The sequence below is a fragment of the Lipotes vexillifer genome, unplaced genomic scaffold (genome assembly GCF_000442215.2).
Source record: "Lipotes vexillifer unplaced genomic scaffold, Lipotes_vexillifer_v1.1 scaffold777, whole genome shotgun sequence".
Lineage (NCBI taxonomy): Eukaryota > Metazoa > Chordata > Mammalia > Artiodactyla > Lipotidae > Lipotes > Lipotes vexillifer.
The window spans coordinates 1,263,529-1,285,242 of NW_006784423.1; the positions used below are offsets into that span (position 1 = coordinate 1,263,529).

At 48.8% G+C, this 21,714-nt stretch overlaps 1 protein-coding gene across 1 annotated transcript in view; it reads left to right on the forward strand.

Annotated features, from left to right (window-relative positions):
* Positions 1-500: 500 nt before the first annotated feature.
* Positions 501-21,714, forward strand: part of ST6GAL2 (ST6 beta-galactoside alpha-2,6-sialyltransferase 2) — a 23,479-nt gene continuing 2,265 nt past the window's right edge. Inside the window, exons 1-4 of the mRNA XM_007456819.1 lie at positions 501-1,371; positions 9,429-9,526; positions 10,949-11,050; positions 13,422-13,596. Of these exons, the coding sequence (XP_007456881.1) occupies positions 507-1,371; positions 9,429-9,526; positions 10,949-11,050; positions 13,422-13,596 (1,240 nt within the window). The 5' untranslated portion in view covers positions 501-506. The remainder of the gene's footprint in view (positions 1,372-9,428; positions 9,527-10,948; positions 11,051-13,421; positions 13,597-21,714) is intronic.

Here is a 21,714-nt window from a genome sequence, read left to right on the forward strand (position 1 = left end):
TCAGGGTCCTCCCCGTGTGTGTACACGCATCCCTCAGCCAGGATGGATTCCAGAGAAGAGGCCTATGGGTAGACTTGACATCACTCCCTTTTTGACCTCCAAGGAGCTTTTTAGTCAGGGAGGTCTCCCGACTCCGAGAATGAGGAATATGTGGTTTCTTCCCAGCCTCCTGACTCGATTGTCCTGCTATTCACGTCTGGGAGTATCGAGCCACAGGGAACAAATCTCCACTTGCTTACCTTGGGGGAGGGGGGGGGCATCTACGTCCTGCCTCAGTGGGACCCCTTGTCTTGCAGATGTGAGGGTGGGGGGCATATGACCCCCGAATTTGGCCGAAGCTCCGGATGATCCTGGATTCCGATGCCCCCTCTAACCCTCCCGAGACCCTCTAAAGAGACTGTCCCCAGCGCTGTCCCGCGCGCCTCACCGTGACACCCGGCTGTTTTTCAGGTCCATCCCGCCTCCCGCCGCCTCGGGACGCCAAGTGCTGACGCCGCAGACCTGCCATGAAACCACACTTGAAGCGATGGAGACAAGGGATGCTCTGCGGGATATTCGCTTGGGGTCTCCTCTTTTTGGCGACCTTCCTGTACGTCACCGACAGCAACCCTGCCCAGCCCGCGCCCAGCTCCTTCTTCCTGGAGACCGGGAGGCCGCTGCCCGCGCAGGGAAGGCAGCGGGCCATCATGGGCGCCTCGGAGGGCCTGCCCGAGGGCGCGGACGCTCGCAGGGGCTTGCCCCGCAGACACCCGTATGGCCCCCTGCTCGCGGGGCCGGGCGACCTGCGGGCGTGGGCCCCAGGCGGTTTTGAAAGTGAAGACGACTTCCTTTCGCCCCAGACGGGGAGAACATCGCAAAGCGCTTTGCCGCCGGAGGACGCCGCTCCGGGCACGTCAGGGGGCCCGGAGGGGGCTCGGTCGGCGCGCCAGGCCCGGGGGCGGCGGGCGAAGCGAGGGGCCCGGAGGCAGAGCCGGAGCGCGGCGTCCGGGGTGGACGAGGATGGACAGCGGCTGTACTCGTCCACGCCCCGGGCGCTCCTGCACCGGCTCTGGAGGGGCGACGCGTCGGCGCGGATGCTGCACCCGCGCCTGCAGAAGGCTATGGGCGCCTACCTGCGCGCCAACAAGCACGGCGTGCGCTTCCGGGGGCGCCGGGCGGCGGGGCGGAGCCGCGCGGAGCTGCTGTGCGCCCTGCGGCGCCGCGTGCGGGTGCGCACCCTGGACGGCAGCGAGCCGCCCTTCTCGGCGCTCGGCTGGCGCGCGCTGGTCCCCGCCGTGCCGCTCGGCCGGCTGCTCCCGCGCGGGCTCCGGACCTGCGCCGTGGTCACGTCGGCCGGCGCCATCCTCAACTCGTCCCTGGGCGAAGAGATAGGTGGGTCCCCACAGCACCCCGCCCCCAAGGTGGCCGCGCCTACACTGCGTTTCCGGCAAGTCTTAGGCCTTCTGCCTTCCCTGGGACGGAATGAGCCCCGGCGGTGGAATCCCACAGAGGCCTCCTTTGTGGAGACTCAGAGCGGGGACAGGCGTCCTCCCAGGACCTGGGGGCCCGGGAAAGGGAAGCCCGCGGCCCTCTCACCGCCCGGGTCTCAGGACCCACTTCCTGCAGAGCCCACGTTGTGCACTGACGGCTCCCAGCCGGGGCTGCACCCCTGATGCCCCTTAATGTGGCAGGAGCAGGAAGGACAGCAGGGGAAACCCCACGGGGCGACGAGCCTTAGGGGGCAGCTCCAAACAGGAGTTTGCAGGATGATAACTGTCACTCGTTCAAGGACTAAATCCCTGTCCCTGGGCTCTGCGGAGAGCCCGACAGCTGGTGGGAGCGTTGATCCGGTGGGCACCGTCACCTCCAAGGTTGGCACACACCCAGCCTCTGGGCCCCAGCCGCCTCCCAGGGACCTTCTCCAGGATGGCAGATAACCAGCTGCAGCCTGGGCTTCCATCTTCCCTTCTGAACTGTCTTCAAATCCATTCCTGAGCCCTGGAGAACGCCCGTTAGTCTGGCCTCTCCAGAGAAACAGACCGGTGGGATAAGTGTAGAGAGAAAGATTTATTTTAAGGCCTTGCCCCTGCCGTCCTAGCGGCTGGCAAATCTGAAGTCTGCCGGGCAGGAAAGTAGGCTGTGGCTGGAAATGCAGATAAGAGTTGATGCTGCTGCCTGAAGCCCCAAATCTGCGGGGCCGGCTGGCAGGCAGGCAGCTCGGGAGGGCTCCTGCATCTGGATGCAGAAGCCCTGCTTCCCCAGGAACCTGCAGTCTAGTCTGATGCCCCCGAGTCCCCTCAGTGCCCAGCCCATCCTGGTGCTGCACCCGTGACCCCTCAGGCTCATTTAGCAAACACGCATGTAGCCTCTACTCTGTGCTGGCTTCCGCACTAGGTACCGAGAAAACAAGTGTGGATCAGACGCAGCGTCTGCCTTGAGGCCAGATGTAAAACAACGCCCTCATACATTCTCATAGGTGGATGGTGTTAGCTCGTAGCTGACCTGGACGTGACCTTCAGGGGGCACTGCCCACTTGATAGAAAGGAATCGTTGTTTCTGGGGCCCATTCATTGTTCCGTGTCCTCGAAGAGTGGCTGATACTCCAGAGCCATCTTGAAATAGGGTGACACCCTTATCATCAGGTTGCACAGCCCAGACCTCCTCCCACGGGCTCTTGGGAATGAGGCTGAATGTGAAATTTTTAAGAAGTTGAAAAAACAAGGCCCAGGTCTGGACTTGCAGCCTGGGGTCCCAGTGTCCCCGAGCTGACATTAAGCAGACTCGTAATCACGCTGTCTGTGTGTCACAGAAGCTTGCAGCCAAAGCCGAGTCGAGCGGCTGCTACCAATTAGGAAGGAGCATTGGTTCAGAGGCCCCCAGGGCCAAGTAAAGCCACACTTCTCTCTGGTTTTCGGAGACCACGATTAATCATGGAAGAAGGAATTTAAGCAGCTTTAAAGCAGGTGGTGACTTGCTTTGGGATTTTTTTTTCTTCTTTGGGCTTTGTTTGAAGCCCCACTGCATCATAGCTGCACATTTGCTCTGCACTCACCTGCCTGGGAGAATTCCCTTGCTCTTGGTTCTGGTGTAAACATCCCTGACCGGAGTCTTGTAAATTCTCCTCTATTCAGAATTTGGACGAGAGTGTGAAAGAGACTGGGAGTTCCACATTTCTGGGGAACGTGACACGCCAGTTATATCTTTGTTAGTTTCTAGTATCCACATTTAATTGATAGCATCTGCACTTATACAAAGGTTCATGATTAGAATCGTAGGAAGGTAACTGAAGGACCAACACACAGAAAATTTTTTAAATTCTCTGTTGTTTTGCGTCAGTTCCTTTGAATCCAATTTTATAGCTATCGATACCTTTTTAAGAGTATGTAACGTAACACAACTCAACTCTTTAAAGACAAGAAGTCTCGCTTTTTTATAAGCTGGCATCTCTCAGCATCAGCCCCTGTGCCTGCCATGTGCTGACATTTCTCCTTCCGACTCTCCTGAACATACAGAGGCTTATCAACACACAGTTGTTAACACCTCTCCTAGTGAGAACAAATTCACATAGCAGAGTCCTTCAGGGAACTTGGAAGCGGGCATGCTGTACTATTTAGCTAAATCTGTCTTCATCCCTAAGCATCTACTTGTGAATTGGCTAAGTGAAGATTAGAAGTCTTGCACGAGGTCGTGGTTTTATGAAAAACTGAGGGCAGAGCTAGAAAAGTTCCCTCGGGTTGCCCCCTGTCTGCCCCCACCCTACCCTCCCTGCCTGAGGGCTCAGCCCCTGCCCCCCCCCCCCCCCCCCCACCACGAGCCCGGCCCAGATGCCGAGCCACCATCGTGTAAGCAACACATCAAAGACAAGAGCCAGACGGACACGCGGCAGAAAGAAAACCATTAATGACCACAGTGGGGGACTACACACACACAGGGGACCAGGGAGGCGCCAGGGTTGCAAGTGGCTCTGCTGGCTGCTGCCTGGGCAGTGCCGTCCTGTTTCCCAGTTCTGTTAGACTGAGTCACACCTTGTAATTGTTTAAACACCTCCGCTTTGAATATGTTACTGGAAAGCAAACTGAACTGTTTTGGAAACACGGAACATTCTTTTCTAGAGTGGTGAGATGATCTTTTTTCAGCCATTCCTGTAAATAATAATAATTTGGTAGTGAGATCAGTAGCAGCAATCCCGTGGAAACGCACTGCAGGTGAGAAGAGTACTTTGAACTTACAGCTGTCGCCTTGAATGGGAGGTCAGGATCTGTCACTTGAAACTCGGATTCTGGGAAGTGTGTGCGAAGTGGCAGGGTAGGGAGGACGCTGTGTAGGGAGGGGGCATATTCCCGTAGGGAGCTTGGGATTTGGCGTCCTGTTACCTTAAAACAGCAAGAAAGCAGGTCATATAGTCATTCAGCAAGCATGGGTCTCCAACTCTCCATCAGATACTGTGCTCGCCACTAGTGACAGAAAGATGGATGAGGCCCAGCCCTGACCCTCAGATCCTCTGCTTGCTAGTGGGAAAGACAGACTGTAAACAGACAATTCCAATATCACGGTTAGAAGGACAGGAAGATGCGCAGACAGACAGGGAAGACATGACCGCGGAATCCCGCCCCACCGCGAGGGCAGACGTCTGAGGAGGGGAATCCAGGCCAAAGGCCAGCAGAGCAGTTGGATGAGAAACGGCACAGTGTGTGGGTGATAAGGGCTGGGGACCACTATGGGCTGGGGGTAGAGAGCAGACAGGTAAGTTGGACGGGTGGGCAGGAGGTCAGCCACCTCATGCTCTTGGATGTCATTCCCCAGAAATTAGACTTCTCATAATGATTGTAATAATAGATACCACTTATAGGGTGTTTACTGCAGGGAAGGTCTCATCCTCAGTGCTTTTATGTGTGAACAAGCCTTGCGATGCCAAGTGACAGACACGATTATTCCTGTTTTATGGGTAAGGAAACCAAGGTACCCAGAGACACAGAGGGTAGAGCCGGATTTGAACCCCAGTCTGGGTCCCCGAAACTCCAGCTCCAGCCCCTTGGCCTCGCGCTGCAGAGGCACTGAAATCTTTGAAGCAGAGGAGTGATGGGTCAGTGTTTCATTTTGGAAAGATTGCTCCAGAGCCTGGATTGGAGTAAGCACGTTGCAGGAGTCCCAGTGAGGCGAGACAGACCAGGGCGGTGGGTCTGGGGGAGAGGCATTTGGCGGATATTTTCTCAAAAAGGAAGGAAGGAAGCCTTCACTTTCCGGAAAATAACTGACAGTGTTTGTTGCCAGTGATAAAGCTTTCAACCCCGAGCCTGGAGGCTTCCCAAACTTAAACTGCAACCCCGTTCCCCAAAGACAAGGTGCTGGCTGCCCTTGCAGATTCCGGAGCTCGGGAAGGGGAGGGAGCGGTGGGGATGCAGTGCCCAGGGCTGGGCAGGGATTTCGTGCTGCTATGCCTTCTGGCTGGCTGCTCCTTGCAGGGTTTTCATCTTCCTCAATGATGCTCTTAGCCTGGCTCTGCTCTCAAGGCTCTAGCCTGGAAATGCCGTCTCCAAAAATGATGCTTTGCTTTCTTCCCCTGTGCTGGCTGTCTGATCATTCCTGCCTCTCTAAATGTGAACGGACAGCTTAGTTTTGCAGGTGGTTATCTGGGAGAAGCACAGCCAGGTGCGCATTTACGAACGTGTCCATGTGATGGGCTCTCAGCTCAGCTCGTCGTCCCCACACGCCCCCTCCCATCCTGGTCCATCCTCCCGGCCAGCTGGGGGAAGTTCAGTCTCATCCACAGCAGCCCCGTCCCTACCTACCTCTCTGTGTCCTCCATGAAATTGACCTTTTAACTCTTCAGCCTCATACGACTTCCAAAGGAGTGAACCTAGATGACCTTTCTGCGCCCCGTGCTTTGTCAAGTTCTTCTAAGGCTTAAAACACACCTCAGCGTAGAACACCAGCTTTTAAAAGCTGGGACATTGTCCGGGGTGATATGATTCATTAGGAATTTCTACGTAATCAATTAGAAATGCACCCACCGCTTGGCAACCTGTTTGTTCACCTTACCTCTAGACGGAGGCTGTATCTAAGGGTGGCGTGGTTCGGTGGGAGAACTGGTCCAGGAGTGCCAGCATCCTGCTTCCTGCCCTGGTGCCATCCTGGTTACCTCTGAGTGCCCGGAGGCCACCCCACTGTCTGGGCCCCCCTCACTCCCTGCCTATGGGAGAGTTGCCCCAGGTGAGCAGGTCACATAGGGTCTGGCCTTTGCACTTGGAGCCCCCAAGATCCTTTCAGGGGCTCACAAGGTGAGAACAATTTTCATCATAGTACTCGGAGGTCTTTTTAACTGTTGACATCGGAACCGGATGGTGCTATAGCGGATAAAAGTGCTTCTTAGCACAGATCAAGGCAGTGGTACCCGCTGTACTAGTCCTCACGGGATGTTTTCCTGCCAAGCTTAGCAGTGAAAGCAAAGCATGCCGGGTTCGCGTATGGATGTCCTTAAAGAAGCAGTAAGAATGGTTATAGTTTGATTAGAGTTCAGGCTTTGACGTACACGTGTTTTTAAGACCAAATGGGAAATAACATGAAAGCATTTCTGCCAACCAACCCCCGACGGAAGGGCACTGATGTGATTGAGCTGTGAGCATCACTAGCCACTTTTGTCACAGAACACAACTATACTTGAAACAGAGGACCGATAGACATACTTAATTTAGACTTGGACACTTGGCGGATATTTTCTCAAAAAGGAAGTAAGTAAGCCTTCACTTTCAGGAAAATAACTGACGGTGTTTGTTGCCAGTGATAAAGTTAAAGCTTTCAACCCCGAGCCTGGAGGCTTCCCAAACTTAAAAAGTGATGAGATCCATGGTGACATTAATGATATCTGATACTTTATAATGAAATGCTTCAATATTTGAAAGATCTGCATTACTTATTGAACTGATAGCTTCCAAATGACCGTCGCACAGTGTTACAAAATATACGTGGATGAATCATCCTTTATTTTTTTAATTGAAATATATTGGGTTGGCCAAAAAGTTCGTTCGGGTTTTTCCATAACATCTTACGGAATGTTTTGGCCAACCCAGTAGCTGATTTACAGTGTTGTGTTAGTTTCTGATGTACAGCAAAGTGATTCAGTTATACATACATATATATATGTATTCTTTTTCAGATTCTTTTCCATTATAGGTTATTACAAGATATTGAATATAGTTTCCTGTGCTATGCAGTAGGTCCTTGTTGGTTACCTGTTTTATATATAGTAGTGTGTATATGTTCATCCCAAACTCCTAATTTATCCCTCCCCCACCCGTTCCCCCTTTGGTAACCATAAATTTGTTTTCTGTCTGTGGGTCTATTTCTGTTTTGTAAATAAGTTCACTTGTATCATTTTTAAAGATTCCACATATAAGTGATATCATATATTTGTCTTTCTCTGTCTGACTTACTTTACTTAGTGTGATAATCTCTAGGGCCATCCATGTTGCTGCAAATGGCATCATTTCATTCTTTTTGAGGCTCAGTAATATTCCGTTGTATATATGGACCACATCTTCTTTATCCATTCCTCTGTCGATGGACATTTAGGTTGCTTCCATGTCTTGGCTATTGTAAATAGTGCCGCTGTGAACATTCGGGTGTGTGTGTCTTTTCGAATTAGAGTTTTGTCTTTTCCAGATAAATGCCCAGGAGTGGGATTGCTGGATTATATGGCAACTCTATTTTTAGTTTTTTAAGGAACCTGCATACTGTTTTCCACAGTGGCTGCACCGACTTAACATTCCCACCAAACAGTGTAGGAGGGTTCCCTTTTCCCCACACCCTCTCAGCATTTATTACTTGTAAACTTTCCTTTTTTTAACTTTTGGCCGTGCCGCACCGTGCAGCATGTGGGATCTTAGCTCCCTGACCAGGGATCGAACCCGCACCCCCTGCAGTGGAAGCACAGAGTCTTAACCACTGGACCACCAGGGAAGTTCCTATTTGTAGACGTTTGCATAATGGCCATTCTGGCCTGTATGAGCGGTACCTCATTGTAGTTTTGATTTGCATTTCTCCATTAGCAACGTTGAGCATCTTTCCATGTGCCTGTTGGCCATCTGTGTGTCTTCTTTAGGGAAATGTCCGTTTAGATCTTCTGCCCATTTTTTGACTGGGTCGTTTGGGTTTTTTTTTTGATGAATCATCCATTTTAAGAGCAAGATTAACTAATGGATTTTAATGTAACAGCACAAAAATTGATACTGTTTCGCATTCCACACGGCCACTAACCTTTCAGACACTAGGTCTTGTGGAGTTAACGATGAAGTGTCAGAGGAGAATATTCCTAGTCATCTGGAAAGACTCTTGAAATACTCCCACCATTTTTTTTTTTTTTTTTTTTTTTTTTACTGTCCGCGGGCCCCTCACTGCTGTGGCCTCTCCCGTTGCGGAGCACAGGCTCCGGACGCGCAGGCTCAGCGGCCACGGCTCACGGGCCCAGCCGCTCCGCGTCATGTGGGATCCTCCCGGACCGGGGCGCGAACCCGCGTCCCCTGCATCGGCAGGCGGACTCTCAACCACTGCGCCACCAGGGAAGCCACTCCCACCATTTTCAACAATATATCTTGAGCCTTCATATACTTCAACTAAAGCAATATATTGCAGCAGATTGAATAGAGAAACAGGTATATGAAACCAACTATCTTCTAAAAAGCCAGGCGTTAAAGAGATTTGCAGACATTTAAAACAGTGCCCTTCTCACTATTTTTCGAAATGTAGTTATTTCTCATAAAAATGTATTTTACAGATAAATTAATAAATAAACATTTACAAGTTTTCCATTTTACTCACTAATGTGATATATTCTGAAATCTGTAATCCAGATAAACAAAAGGTCTCTGGGTTGTTGGTAATTTTCAGGAGGGTAAAGGCGTCCGGAGACCAAAAAGTGAGAACCGCTGCTTTGGGTGTTTGACGAATCAGAGATACGTGATCTCACTTCTCACTCTCTCACAGACAGGCTTTGCTGTTTGCTCCAAGTTAAATTAGGAACGCGCATGGGGTTTTTGAAGCTGAAGAAATCGCATAGAAATTCCCCATCGCTGATTAACTCTGCTTTCAGCCCTGTTTCTGGGAAACACATTAAGACTCCGCAAAGCAGTCTAGATACACACATATGTCTTGAAATTTCCTGTGTAAAGCATGCCTTTAAAGACCGTGAACACATACCAAGTATCTAAGTCTAACTTAGAGGATATAGGACCTCTTGTAATGGATTGATATGTTTTTATGTTTATTTGCCCCCAGCCAGGATCTCATTCTAAATAAGTAGTATGCCAAACAGTGTGTGTGTGGGTATCTGAATTTTATTGGGGTCTAGTTAGCTTCAGGTGTTGAAAGATTTGCTTTAAGATATTTTCCTAGATTATGCTGATTTTTATGCAGAGGGAAAAAAAGAAGTAAGTTTGTCACTTATGTGCCCTCAGATTCCCACGATGCAGTTTTGAGATTTAACTCTGCTCCTACACGTGGTTACGAGAAGGATGTTGGAAATAAAACCACCGTCCGCATCATTAATTCCCAGGTAAGATGGTGGACTGTTCTCACGGTGGACTGTTTTATAGGTAAATAGCTTAACTGGGTGAATGAAGAGAAATCACCCAGTTATCCATGACCACGACCTTGCTTATTGCTAAAGGTCTTGTAATTATAAAGAATTAGTGAGGAAAAATGCAGAGAAATGGGAATTCGTGTGTGCTGTGAGTAGGAAAAAAGAGTAAATAAGATCAAAAGGAAAAATCAGAGTAGAGGTACAAATATATATATGTAGCATATTGCGTTTTGTGAACTGAGGAAAAGAAAGGTAAACAGTAAATCATGGGGATGGAGGGGAGAAAAGCAAAGGAACAGAATTCAAGGGTCAGAAGAACAGCTCAGAAACTTTACTTTGTTATTGAACATTTTAAAAAGGAAAATATCTCTTTTTTGTATGCTCTCAATAAGAATGTTTTGCAAAATTCGTCTCAGAACAAACCACAACAATTTCTAGAGTTTCAAACGGTATAGAAAAAAATGGGGTGATGAGCGATTTATGGTGAGTTTGTTGCAGAACCGAAGATCAGCTTTCTTCGTCGGGCTCTGGGCTCACAGCCTACAGAGGTGAGAAACAGGCCCCGGTTTCCTGAATTCAGAGACGCCCCTGATTGAAGATTCCTCATCTGTCTGATGACAGCTTTTAAGAGAGGAGGAGATAAGCCCCAGCAAATTAAAATACAGGTCGCTTGTGAGATACTCCCCAACTTCAGAGAGATTAAAATGCGAAGGAAAAGAGGCCACCTTAAAACCTGTGGGAAAATTCCATCTTAAAAATGAAGCAAATTAAACGCATCCTTTTCCCCCCAGACTATAGTTGACAAAAGCTGATTGACAGGTGAGGCTGAAGGACTCACTCAGGAGCAGAGAGGGCCCCAGAGCGGGGACAGTCATACCGGGTGGATTCACGTCTCCTGGCCTCTGGGCCCAGTTTGTCCTGAGGTTGGCACTCGGTAGGCCTTCTAGGCCTGCAGCTGTCTCCGCAGTGGCCAGTGAGGGCAGTTGTCGTTGGCGGGGGCTTACTCAGCCAGGAGTTGCATCAGGAGCTGGTGCCTCTAGATGACTGCAATGCTGCTGCTTTTTTTTTTTTGGTGGCGCCGCATGGCTTGCGGGATCTTAGTTCCCCGACCAGGGATTGAACCCAGGCCCTCGGCAGTGAAGGCCCAGAATCCTAACCACTGGACCTCCAGGGAAATCCCTCGTTCTTTTCTTAAAAAAGAAAGCCCTCCTTTGTCTAAATATTTCCTGAGTGCCTTAGCTTGTAAAGCCTGCCTCTCTCCCTCCCCCAGAAAGTCTGAGGAACATTTTTTTTTTCTTGCTCCAAAACTCCTTTTTAAAAATTTTGCCTCTTTTTAAAATATAACTGTGAAGGCCCAAAGCCTTGTTTTGAAATGATTCTGCTATGTATTTGCAGATTTTGACCAACCCCAGGCATCACTTCATTGACAGTTCGTTGTATAAAGATGTCATCTTGGTGGCCTGGGACCCAGCTCCGTATTCTGCAAATCTTCACCTGGTGAGTATTTCCTTGGTGCCCCCACCCTTGAGGGTCAGACAGCGCCTTTGACCGATACTTAATGGGAGGAAGTCAGGGATTAAACTTTGACAGGCAGAATGAAACCAATTGTGGGTGCGAATTAAATTCACATATGTTCACACGGTTTGAGTCCCGGTTGCAGTAGCACCCTTGCTGAGCGAAGTCCCTCTGATGCTAAAGTGTTTTTCTGGAGGATTTGAAAAACAAAAACAAATGTACAATGTCTAGATGTTCAGAAAGTCCTAGCGACACCAGAGGTTGGGCTGCTTAAACTCCGAATTTTTCCATTGTGAGACGGTTACATCACCTTTCAAGTAGTTACAAGACCTTTTGAAATACATGGGAAGTTCTTGGCAAGAAAGGCTAACCTTTGTGAATCCTTATTATTGAAATGGAACGTGTCACAGGCTTTTCCTGAGTGTGCCACTCTTGGCTTCTGCCTCCAAATCTTTTTAATCTTATACGATACAGTGTAAACAAGGTTATTACTAGCCATCAAAATATAAGCAAGTTATCGATACATTCGCGGCCTCTCTACTTTTGGTGAAACCTGGCATGAAGAGCCAGCGTGCTTGTTCTGAAAGGGGGCTGGGAAGATCGGTTACAATTTAGCCCCGTGAGCGATGCTGTCAGCTGTGCCAGCGTCTGTGGACCCGTTCTGCCGTGACCCGAGAGGATGCCAGCTTCCTAAGATGAATGTGGGAACAGAGCTCAGCCCCACCAGGGAGTAACTATCCAGGAGAGCTTCCCACAGTCGATGGTCCCTCTGGAAGGAGCATTCTGTCACCGTGCATCCTAAGACAGAGGCTGGACACATACCTGGCGTGATTATAACTATTCTCAACCAGGAGTTCACATCAGCATCATCTGGAGCATCACTGTTCAGAGTATCCGTCAGAGCCCATTTCCCAGGAATCCGGGCATATCCAGCCTCCATGTGTGGGTTTTTTTTTTTTTTTTTTTTTTAAATATTTATTATTTATTTGGTTGCACTGGGTCTTTGTTGCAGCAGGTGGGCTCCTTAGTTGTGGGATGCGAACTCTTAGTTGCAGCATGCGTGTGGGATCTAGTTCCCTGACCAGGGATCGAACCCAGGGCCTCTGCATTGGGAGCACGGAGTCTTCACCCCTGAGCCACCAGGGAAGGCCCCCATGTGTGCTTCCGAGAATGCTCTCTGGTTGATTCTCCTACACACCATCTACTGAGAACCGGCATCAAGTGGGTGTTTGAACTTGTCAGCTTCCTTCCAGCCTGAGGTTCTGTGGTTTTAAGTTCTGACAGCTTTCTTGCTGTTGGTGGACCCATGAGAGGCTATGGCTGTTGGCCCCTGCTTTCCCTCTCCCTGCCCCGGGGTTTGGGGGCACAGTTCACTAGAGATGATCTGGCCCGTCCTTGTCAAAATTTTTAAAGCCACAGACCCCATTCAACCAGGGACTATGCCTTGGGATCTTCATCCAAGCCCATCTTTGCCCGAGGTGTCTGTTTGAAAGGACTGTCAGAGCCCTATGAGCTGAGCCTCTCCCCACACACCTCCAAATCCCATTTCTCGGTGGCACCTGAGACACTTCTGAAGGCTTGATTTTTAAATCAACCTTATTGTTTATTTTTTCCTTACAGTAATTTTTGTGTAACCGATGTAAGTGCACATTTTGATGGGTAGTAGCAAGTGTATACAGTCCTGTATCCAGCACCACAATTAAGGAACAGAATCTTCCCGCTGCTGCAGAGTCCCCTGTGCCCACCCATCCGTCTCCCAGACCCGACCCGAGACCCAGGCAATTACTGACATCTTTCTGCGCTAGAGATTAGATTGGGAGAACATATTTCTGAAATACAGTGATTGAAACTATGGCCATGGGCCATCCGGCCATGTTTTTTTGTTTCTTTTTTTTCCTTCCTTTTGTTTTTTCTTTTTATTTTCTTCTTTTTTGGGGGGGGGGTGCCCCTGTTTTTGTAAATAAAGTTTTATTGGAACACAGCCTCGCCCATTCATCTTGTACCCTCGGTGGCTGCTTCCCAAGTAAATACACAGCAGAGCCCAGTAGTAGCAGCAGAGACTCTATGGCCCTAAAACCCTGATGTGTTTACTATCTGGCCCTTTCCAGAAAAGTCCAGTGACCCCGCCCGAGTCCTTTTCCCTCATTTTACTAAAGAATAAGGCACCAGTCCCCCAGGCTAGACCTCACCTCTGTACTCGCCCCCTCATCCAGTGTGAAAATGCCTATAGAAGAGGGGGTCCGCATCCCCCCCCCAGCCCAGCCCCTCAGCCTCTAAATACACCGCAACGCGGGCGCTGCCCGGCTTCCTCTTCAGGGCGTGGTCCTCTGACTATGTTATCTTTTCCTCTTAGTGGTACAAGAAGCCGGATTACAACCTGTTCACTCCGTATGTTCAGCACCGTCAGAGAAACCCAAACCAACCGTTTTACATTCTTCACCCCAAGTTCATCTGGCAGCTTTGGGACATCATCCAGGAGAACACGAAGGAAAGGATCCAGCCAAACCCGCCGTCCTCGGGCTTCCTTGGTAGGTGGATGCCAGAAGGCGGGACGGCTGGGCAGCGGGGTGAGGCTTAGGGTTTAACAAGTGTACATTCATGTGAGATGATAAGAGCACCTAGAAGGTGGCTTTAGAGGGAAAACAGATGAACTGAAAACAGCGCAGACACTGTCCCGGTTTCCAATGGGCATGTAACACCTCCCCTAGCCCAACACTTCCAAGGGTGAAATGAGGACTGCTTTACCTTCCCTTGTGACGGGTGGGTCAGGATGGGCCCGGCTGGGTGACCCCCTTCGTTCCACAGGCCTCGTGGGGTCACTTGCAGGTATTCAGCTGTGTCATGGGGTGGCCTCACTCCCCTGCCCGGCCCCTTGGCGGGGACAGCTGGGAGGCCGGCTCAGCTGGACTGGTGACTGTGTGCCTGCAGGCGGTGGCCTCGCGGGAATTGGACCCTTGACGGAAGCTCAGGGCTCCTGGCAAGTGTTCCAACGACAGGAAATCGAAGCTGCGGTTTCTCAGGGTGGAGGCCTGGGGACTCTCTGTGGGTCACCGAGAGACTCAAGGGCTGGAGACCCCAGGGCCACCTGGGACCTACCACCCACTCGCGTGCACATTGCTGATGTGGGCCCGGATGAAGGATGGGAGTTTGTGGCCAGAGGACCACACCCGAGACGTTGCAAGTTTCCTGGTAGGTCTGGGCTTTGAGTAGCCGGATTCTAGAGCCATGTCCCACTGTCTCCAGCAGACCCGCCAACTGCAGTCTGAGAATGGACTTCCTGTAACGAGGGCATCACACTTGGCTCTTGTGTATTTTTCTGCAGCCAGGCTCTGATCCACAAGTTTGTGGTCTTAACCCACTTCTTTTCGTGTGTTTCAGCCTCTTGCCCCAACATTTCCTTGGTTTTACCTGAATAGGGTAATATTAAGGGAGGTCTTAGATCCCCTTGGCCATATGAAAGCTACAGTGGAACCAGAGGATAGTAACTTTGTCCATAAACCACTGCTAATGTTCTCCACCCTAACTTCGATGAATTTACACCCTGCACCTTAACTCGGGTGCACAATCGGTCCTCATGACTAAAGGAGCGTTTGTGGAGGTGACACGGGGTGGTGAGGGATGCAAGGCGCAGGAGTATCCTAAGCGAGGCTTGTGGGTTTTGAAGCGGGTTCGAGGTACTATAATAACGTGAAATATTTTACGCAGAATTCAAGACAGGTTAACGACGCTGCGTGCTATGTTCCTCAAACATAGCTCCTCCCACCCATTTTATGTCGTGCCATCAAGATGCTTTGTTTCCAAGTCACTTTGCTTTTTGCGGTACGCGGGCCTCTCACTGCTGTGGCCCCTCCCGCTGCGGAGCACAGGCTCCGGACGCGCAGGCTCAGCGGCCACGGCTCACGGGCCCAGCCGCTCCGCGGCACGTGGGATCCTGGACCGGGGCACGAACCCGCGTCCCCTGCATCGGCAGGCGGACTCCCAACCACCGCGCCACCAGGGAAGCCCAAGTGCTGTATCTTTTGTGCGGTTTCACGGACTCCTGCGGATTTAGGGAAGGGCGTGTAACGGGGTGGAAAGAGGCTGAGACAGCATGACAGGACGCGGCCATCTGATCAAGCCTTTTTCCCTTCCGTGCCTCCCCGTGAATTCCTGTGGCCGATATTTGATTACAGCAAGAGCTTGGGAGACCAGTGAGGGCTGTCAGGTACCCTTACTGTCGACGTGCAGTTTGCAAGTTTCCACTGACATAGCCGTAGCTGGAGAACACTATTTGTTCACGTGTTGAAAGAAATCCTGCCACGTGTGGTAACAGCTTCCTTTCACAGCTATTTGCTGAGCATTTGTTTGGAGTTTTCAGGGGCTGCTGCTTGCCTGGGTGGCATCTTTTCCGGGATGAAGGGGACTGCGGTCGGATGTCACTGCAGGGGTGGCGGCTGGGCTGAGCGACAGTCCTTCTCTGCTGTCACTGGGTTTTCAGCCATGGGCGAGTCACTTACTCGTGTGAAAGTCCCTGTGCTCCTGGGAGAAAAGGGAGTCATAACAACACCTTTTTATCAGGCCGTTCGCAATCGTTATTATTTTCTAGTACCGTCCTGTCCAGTATAGCGGCTACTAGCCACAGGTGGCTGCTTAGATTTAAGTTAATTAGGATTAAATAAAAGAAAAACTTCTCTTGCTTGGTGCACGAGCCCCATTTCAAACTCTCAAAGCTATGTGCTCCCGGTGGCTCAGTCCTAGGCAGTGTAGATGGAGACCGTCTCCACCACAGGGAAGGTTGTAAAGGACAGCACTGCTGCATCCTGCTGACCACAGAAGGATGACAGGGAGCTCATGGAGAAGGTATCAGGGTCCCACTGGACACTGTGCCCTGGGGGTGGGGACACACGTGATAGAAGATGTTTGCTATTATCAATCAGATTTCCTGAAGATAAATTCCCAGGAGTATGAGTGCTGAGCAAAGGGTATGGCGTGTCGATCATTGTTGGGAAGCGCTGACTTACCACTTTTTCTTTGAATTCTGACCAGAGGCCATATTTGTCCTTCCGGGTCACAGAAGGACAGCCTTACAATAGTAAGTGCATCAGAGACGTATGCCGTGAACCATCCGCTTCTCCAGAGCAGCAGTGAAGGGATTCTTACCCCTCTGGCGCTGCACATGTATTTTTTAAGTGAGAAGGAAGAGCGCGGATCCAGGCGATTTAGATGCTCCGTGGGACCGGTTTCTCCAGAACAACTCCTTCACTTTGTTAGGACGCTTACCCTCAGCCCGCTGGGAGCTGCTTGTTCACACACGAGGGACATTTCTCTTTCATCCCCAGTTGGATACTGGAGGTTTTCTCTCGTTCTTTGGTACTAGGAGGTAGGTTTTGACCGCACCGTGGCCTGGCTGAGGATAGGGAATCGTTTCCTTGGAATCCCATTGTTTCGGTGTAGCTCTCATACAGACGGATGTTGTCATAGAAGGTCCGTGAGCTCGTCTGGGGTCCTGCAGCCTGGCCGGATGGTTTTGCCACCTGAGGTGGTGGGGCCTCCAGCCAAGCAGGAGGCCCCAGCCTCGCCCCCCGGGGCTCGGGGCTGAGCATCATCAGGCAGACGGGCCTGGTGCACCAGCCCGACCAGCAGCATAGAGAAGGGACTCCTCTAGCCTACAGGTGACAAGGCCTTTATTGTACAAACTACCAACGCCTCATCCTGCCTCTACTGATTATATCATAAGTGATGTTTCTAGAATTCACGGATGCAAACGCTATAATTTCAGCCTAGTTAGTACATGCACAAGAATAATATGCTTAAAAAACAGTCATAACTTCCTTTCCTTTCCATTTTACTTTGAGTTTGGGGTTCTAATTTTCCAATATATCATCCAAACTCAGATGTTAACACAAAATAGTAACACATTAACCCAAACTAATAAGCCACTTAACATCCATATTTATGAGTGTGTAAAATCAGTCACATTATGTTGATCAGGAACAGTTTATTACATTTACATTTTTTATATTTTACATTTAAATTCACTATTCATTCACATTAAATAGTGAATCCTGATCAAGTAATACAATATAAATGAGCTAAAAACTTGGCTTTCAAGTATTATTTATGCATTATATGATTTTATTTAATAAAGTAGATGCTTCTTAAATTATTTTATTTCATGAAATGCAAATTTCCAAACCATCTTTTAATTACAGATATTTTCTGGAATTATCACTTAAAATGTCATTTGTGCTCCCCTTCAATAATCTTAAATATAGTTCTCATAATTTTCCATCTTATGATGAATTTATGGGGAAACCACGGAATAGCTGCTAGATTTCCATTAGATCAGCATATTCGATACACTTAACCTTTCACCCTCACCCCTCATTCAGAAACATATTTTGCAGTGTTTTATTGGACATTCTCAGAAATTTCTGGTTTACCTCACACGTGATTATGTTCAAGTATTACCTGGAATGGATGAAAGCCAGTATTTTTCCCGTCACTTGCATTAGGTTCTGTTTATATCCATAGCTTATTTTGCTCCACGTTAAAAGGATCCGTTCATCAAGGGAAAAAATTCTATTACTGTGAACGATTTGGGGTGTTGTTACTTTAAATATTTTGCCAGGTGCAAAGTAAGACAATTTTCATTTGAGCACAATTAAGGTAAAGGCTCAATGATTAAACTCTGCTGGACTCTGACACATATCAAAGGCATCTACATACATGCAAAGTAGAGTTTTATAGGGGAACCTCATTCATTCAGGATCTGTGATCATCTGAACATGGGTGGAAGTTTGCTTTTTATCCAGGTTTTGGACAAATAAATGAGTGTACATACTGCTTGTTATGCTGAGTCATATCATGTGACATTTTATTAAGACCAGTGGAAATGCTTTTTAATTGGTTTGATAATTATATTGAATTATACAATATTTTAAAACCCGTAATTTGGCAAATGAATGCCTCTTGAGTCATAATTGCCCAGGAAAATTTGCACTTTTTTTTCTTCGAATGAATCCCTCATTTGTAAAAACTGGCCAAAAAACTTAACATTAATTGAATTATGAATTATGTTCAAAGATTTTTAAGAACTGGCTGCACGCCCATTTTGATTGGCTTGGAAAAATACGTTAAAAAGTGTCTCAGTATTGATCTGCCCATCAAAAAGTCTGGCTCCACACTGAGAGCAGTAAAATTTTATTAGTGATGAAAGCAGTTACTTTTTGGTAGTCCATAAACAAAATTATGTAACATTAAAGTTCCTTAAGTGATTGTTTAAAAAAATTCTTTACTGAATAGCACAGCCTTAGATGGTTTGTATTCATTTCACTTTTTGGGTAATCCTGAGCAGTCCTAAGAAAGGAAATGAAAAACACACAAAAAAAAACACTTTTAGCATAACCAGCTGTGAATTCCCCGTGTCGACCTGGCATGGGGAAATGATTAAGAGCTAATGTGATACTGTGAATTTCCAGGTATATACGGCATCTGTGCAGAAAAGAACCACCACGGCAGGCCTGACTGCCGATGGCTGGGAGCCCTGTTTGCAGGGTTGACCCTTGGCTGGCATCTGGGAGCCTGGGTTTGGGGATGCCCCCTTAAGTGCCAGGGTGGGTCACTGTGCCCAGATGCTTATGTGGCAGTGGGTCCACGCCCAGCACCTGCTTCCTTCCGGAGTCTGGAATGCTGGTGTGTGCCAGGCACAGCAGGCCTGTAATGAATCATTGGCTATGTGCTGCGTCTGGTGGGTCCTCCTAGCGAATCATCAAACCCAGAAGTAAGCCGGGGCCTCCCAGCACGGTACCTTGTCAGTGTACCTCAGAGAACATCTGAGGACCACGTGTTGGTGTTGACGTCACTTGTGGGTGACAGGGCCCAGCATCACAGCACGTCAGACATTGTTCTCAGTATAGTAGTTAAGACGCTTTCTTCAAGTTGTCCTAAGAACTGTAGGTTATGAGCTTTGCCACCTATTGTGGAACTTAAAGTTTCATTCTTTAGCTGGATTTACTTATTGTTTTCCTTAAAGAAACTTTCTCCAAATTCCCAGTTTTCAGCACTGTGCCCAGCTGAATATATGTGTGAGTTTAACTGAAGAGGCTTTGACCTCTTGACCGTGCTTGACAGCTCTGGTCTCTCCCGGTCTGGTCCCAACCCTATAGGTCCCGCAGTCTCTCCTCCCCACACACATGCCCCGAGCTGTGCCAGGACTGTTACACCCCTCCTGACATTGAGGTCCACCTAGGTCCCCTTTGCAATACACAAAGAAGTTTCATCTTCAGGATTTTGTGTGTGACTAAGTACTCTTAACTCCTAGGAAAAGTGATGTGCACATATAACCACATTTAATAATGATTTTCAGTATTTATTATATGACAGAGTCTGAATCTAAACTCAAATTTATGTGATATCGGCCTTGATAAATTAATAAATTAATAAGCAGAGTATACATAGGCCAAATGAAATGACCATGCTGTCTGAGAAGAATTTTAAATAAGAAAAAATATCCTCCACCTTTGAGTTCCTAACTCTTGTCCACCTTTCACATGTACCAATGAGTTATAAACTGATTTCCCTCTTCCCTTTGAAGGTGCTGCCATACCCATTCTGATATCAGTACTACAGCTGGCTGTCACTTAATCACTCAGAGCAGATTCGGCTCTAACTTAAATTTTAGGATGCCCTGGACCAAGGCTAATGGTTATAGGAGCCCACAAGTTCATATGGAAGCTCAAAATGAGATGCAAAAGCCAGGAGGATGTACACAGATAACTCCAAATAAGACACTTCCTGAACCTCTGTCGGCCTTCAGTTTGGACGGCCGTGAACTACCTAGAGCAAATTTCAGTATTTCTGAAGCTCTAGAAGTCACTTTAAAATATAAAGTGTTTATATATGAAAAGGCAAAAATATACCTATTGACTTACAGTGAAACCATAACTTTTTGCCCAGTCATATGACGAAATCTATATTGTCTATTTAATAAATACGTGATTTAAAATGTATTGACAGTAGTTCACTAGCAGTAAGGGGAAACGTTGTCTCTGGAAAACTTTCCAGAAAACAGTAACCAGATTCGAGCACTTAGTAGACCTTTGTGGCCAAGTAGATAGCAAGGACATCTGGAGAAATTACTCAGACTTCTTACATGGGTGTGGGTAGCAGTTCAACTCTAGGTTAGTTGTCTAACATGCAGAATGGTCAGCTACTAAGGAGACACCTCCGGGATCCTTAGAGCAGAGTTTTTCAAAGAGTACGTGTGTGAGACCATCCCGGTCCTCCAAGCATGGTAAGCAGACCAGCGCTGCTCCAGGAACGTTTGTTGTTAGTCTACGACTAGATCAGTGTAGAAACTCAAAGTATGTGGAAGGTTGTATGGCAATCTGACAGAGCGCATGGCAACCTAATATGTGATCATTTCTCTAGTAGCTCGTTGTCCGAGTATTTTACAGAAGTATTGGTCTGTGATGGATAGGAATTTTTTTAATGGCCCTTCACCACAGCTTATTTAGGAATGCTTGTTAAAAATTCCGTTTCCTTGGGAGTTCCCTGGTGGTCCAGTGGTTAAGACTCCACCCTTGCAATGCAGGGGGCATGGGTTCGATCCCTGGTCTGGTCGCGGGAACTAAGATCCCACATGCCACGTGGCATGGCCAAAAAAAAAAAAATCCATTTCCTGGACCCCAACATACACCAGGGAACCCAGGTCTCTAGGGACGGGGACAAGCCTGGGAATCTGCATTTTAACAAGCTGCCAGGTCGTCCTTTCACGCTGAAGGCTGAGAACTGCTTTCGAGGAAGGACGACAGCATCTCTCAGGAATGACAGTGGCTTCTCCCACTTGGAGACCAGAGTTGCAAAGGCGATGGCTAGTGCACGCTGGTCGCAGCCCCCGTGGATGAGGCTGTGTTCTGGGCTGACAATAACGAGACTGTGGTTTCCAGACACAGTTCCACGCTCATTTATCAGAAGCTTTTGTGCAAAAGACACCCTTGAAGGAGACTTCCCTGGTGGCGCAGTGGTTAAGAATCCACCTGCCAATGCAGGGGACACGGGTTCGAGCCCTTGTCCGGGAAGATCCCACATGCCGCGGAGCAACTAAGCCCACGAACCACAACTACTGAAGCCGGCGCCCGTGCACCGCAACGAAGAGTAGCCCCCGCTCTTCGCAACTAGAGAAAGCCTGTGCACAGCAATGAAGACCCGACGCAGCCAAAAATTAATTAATTAATTAATTTTTAAAAAAGATACCCTTGAAGCCTCTTCACTGCAACGCAGGAAAACTGTTGTAATAAGTATACGGAGGGAGGATGTTCAGGGATGAATCCTTCATGAAGGATTCTGGGATGCTTTGATGTGGTTCCTTAGGCACAGCTGGCCACACGCCACGCCCAGGGAAGGGAAGGGAGGGCGGGCGGCCAGCGCGAGCCCTGATGGGCAAACACTGAAGCGTCCTCAGCTCCACAGACACAGGCCTGTGACTCTCACCCAGAGACACACACGGCAAAGGCGGCGTTGCTCATCAGAGGTTTAAAGTCACAGGAATAAGCGAATGCAATTCTCCCGGCACATGGTTTTCTCATCCACTGTGTCAATTCCTCACGGGTGATTTTGTGATGATGAAGAGAAACGTACACAGAGCAGGGATACCGAGGGCGGGG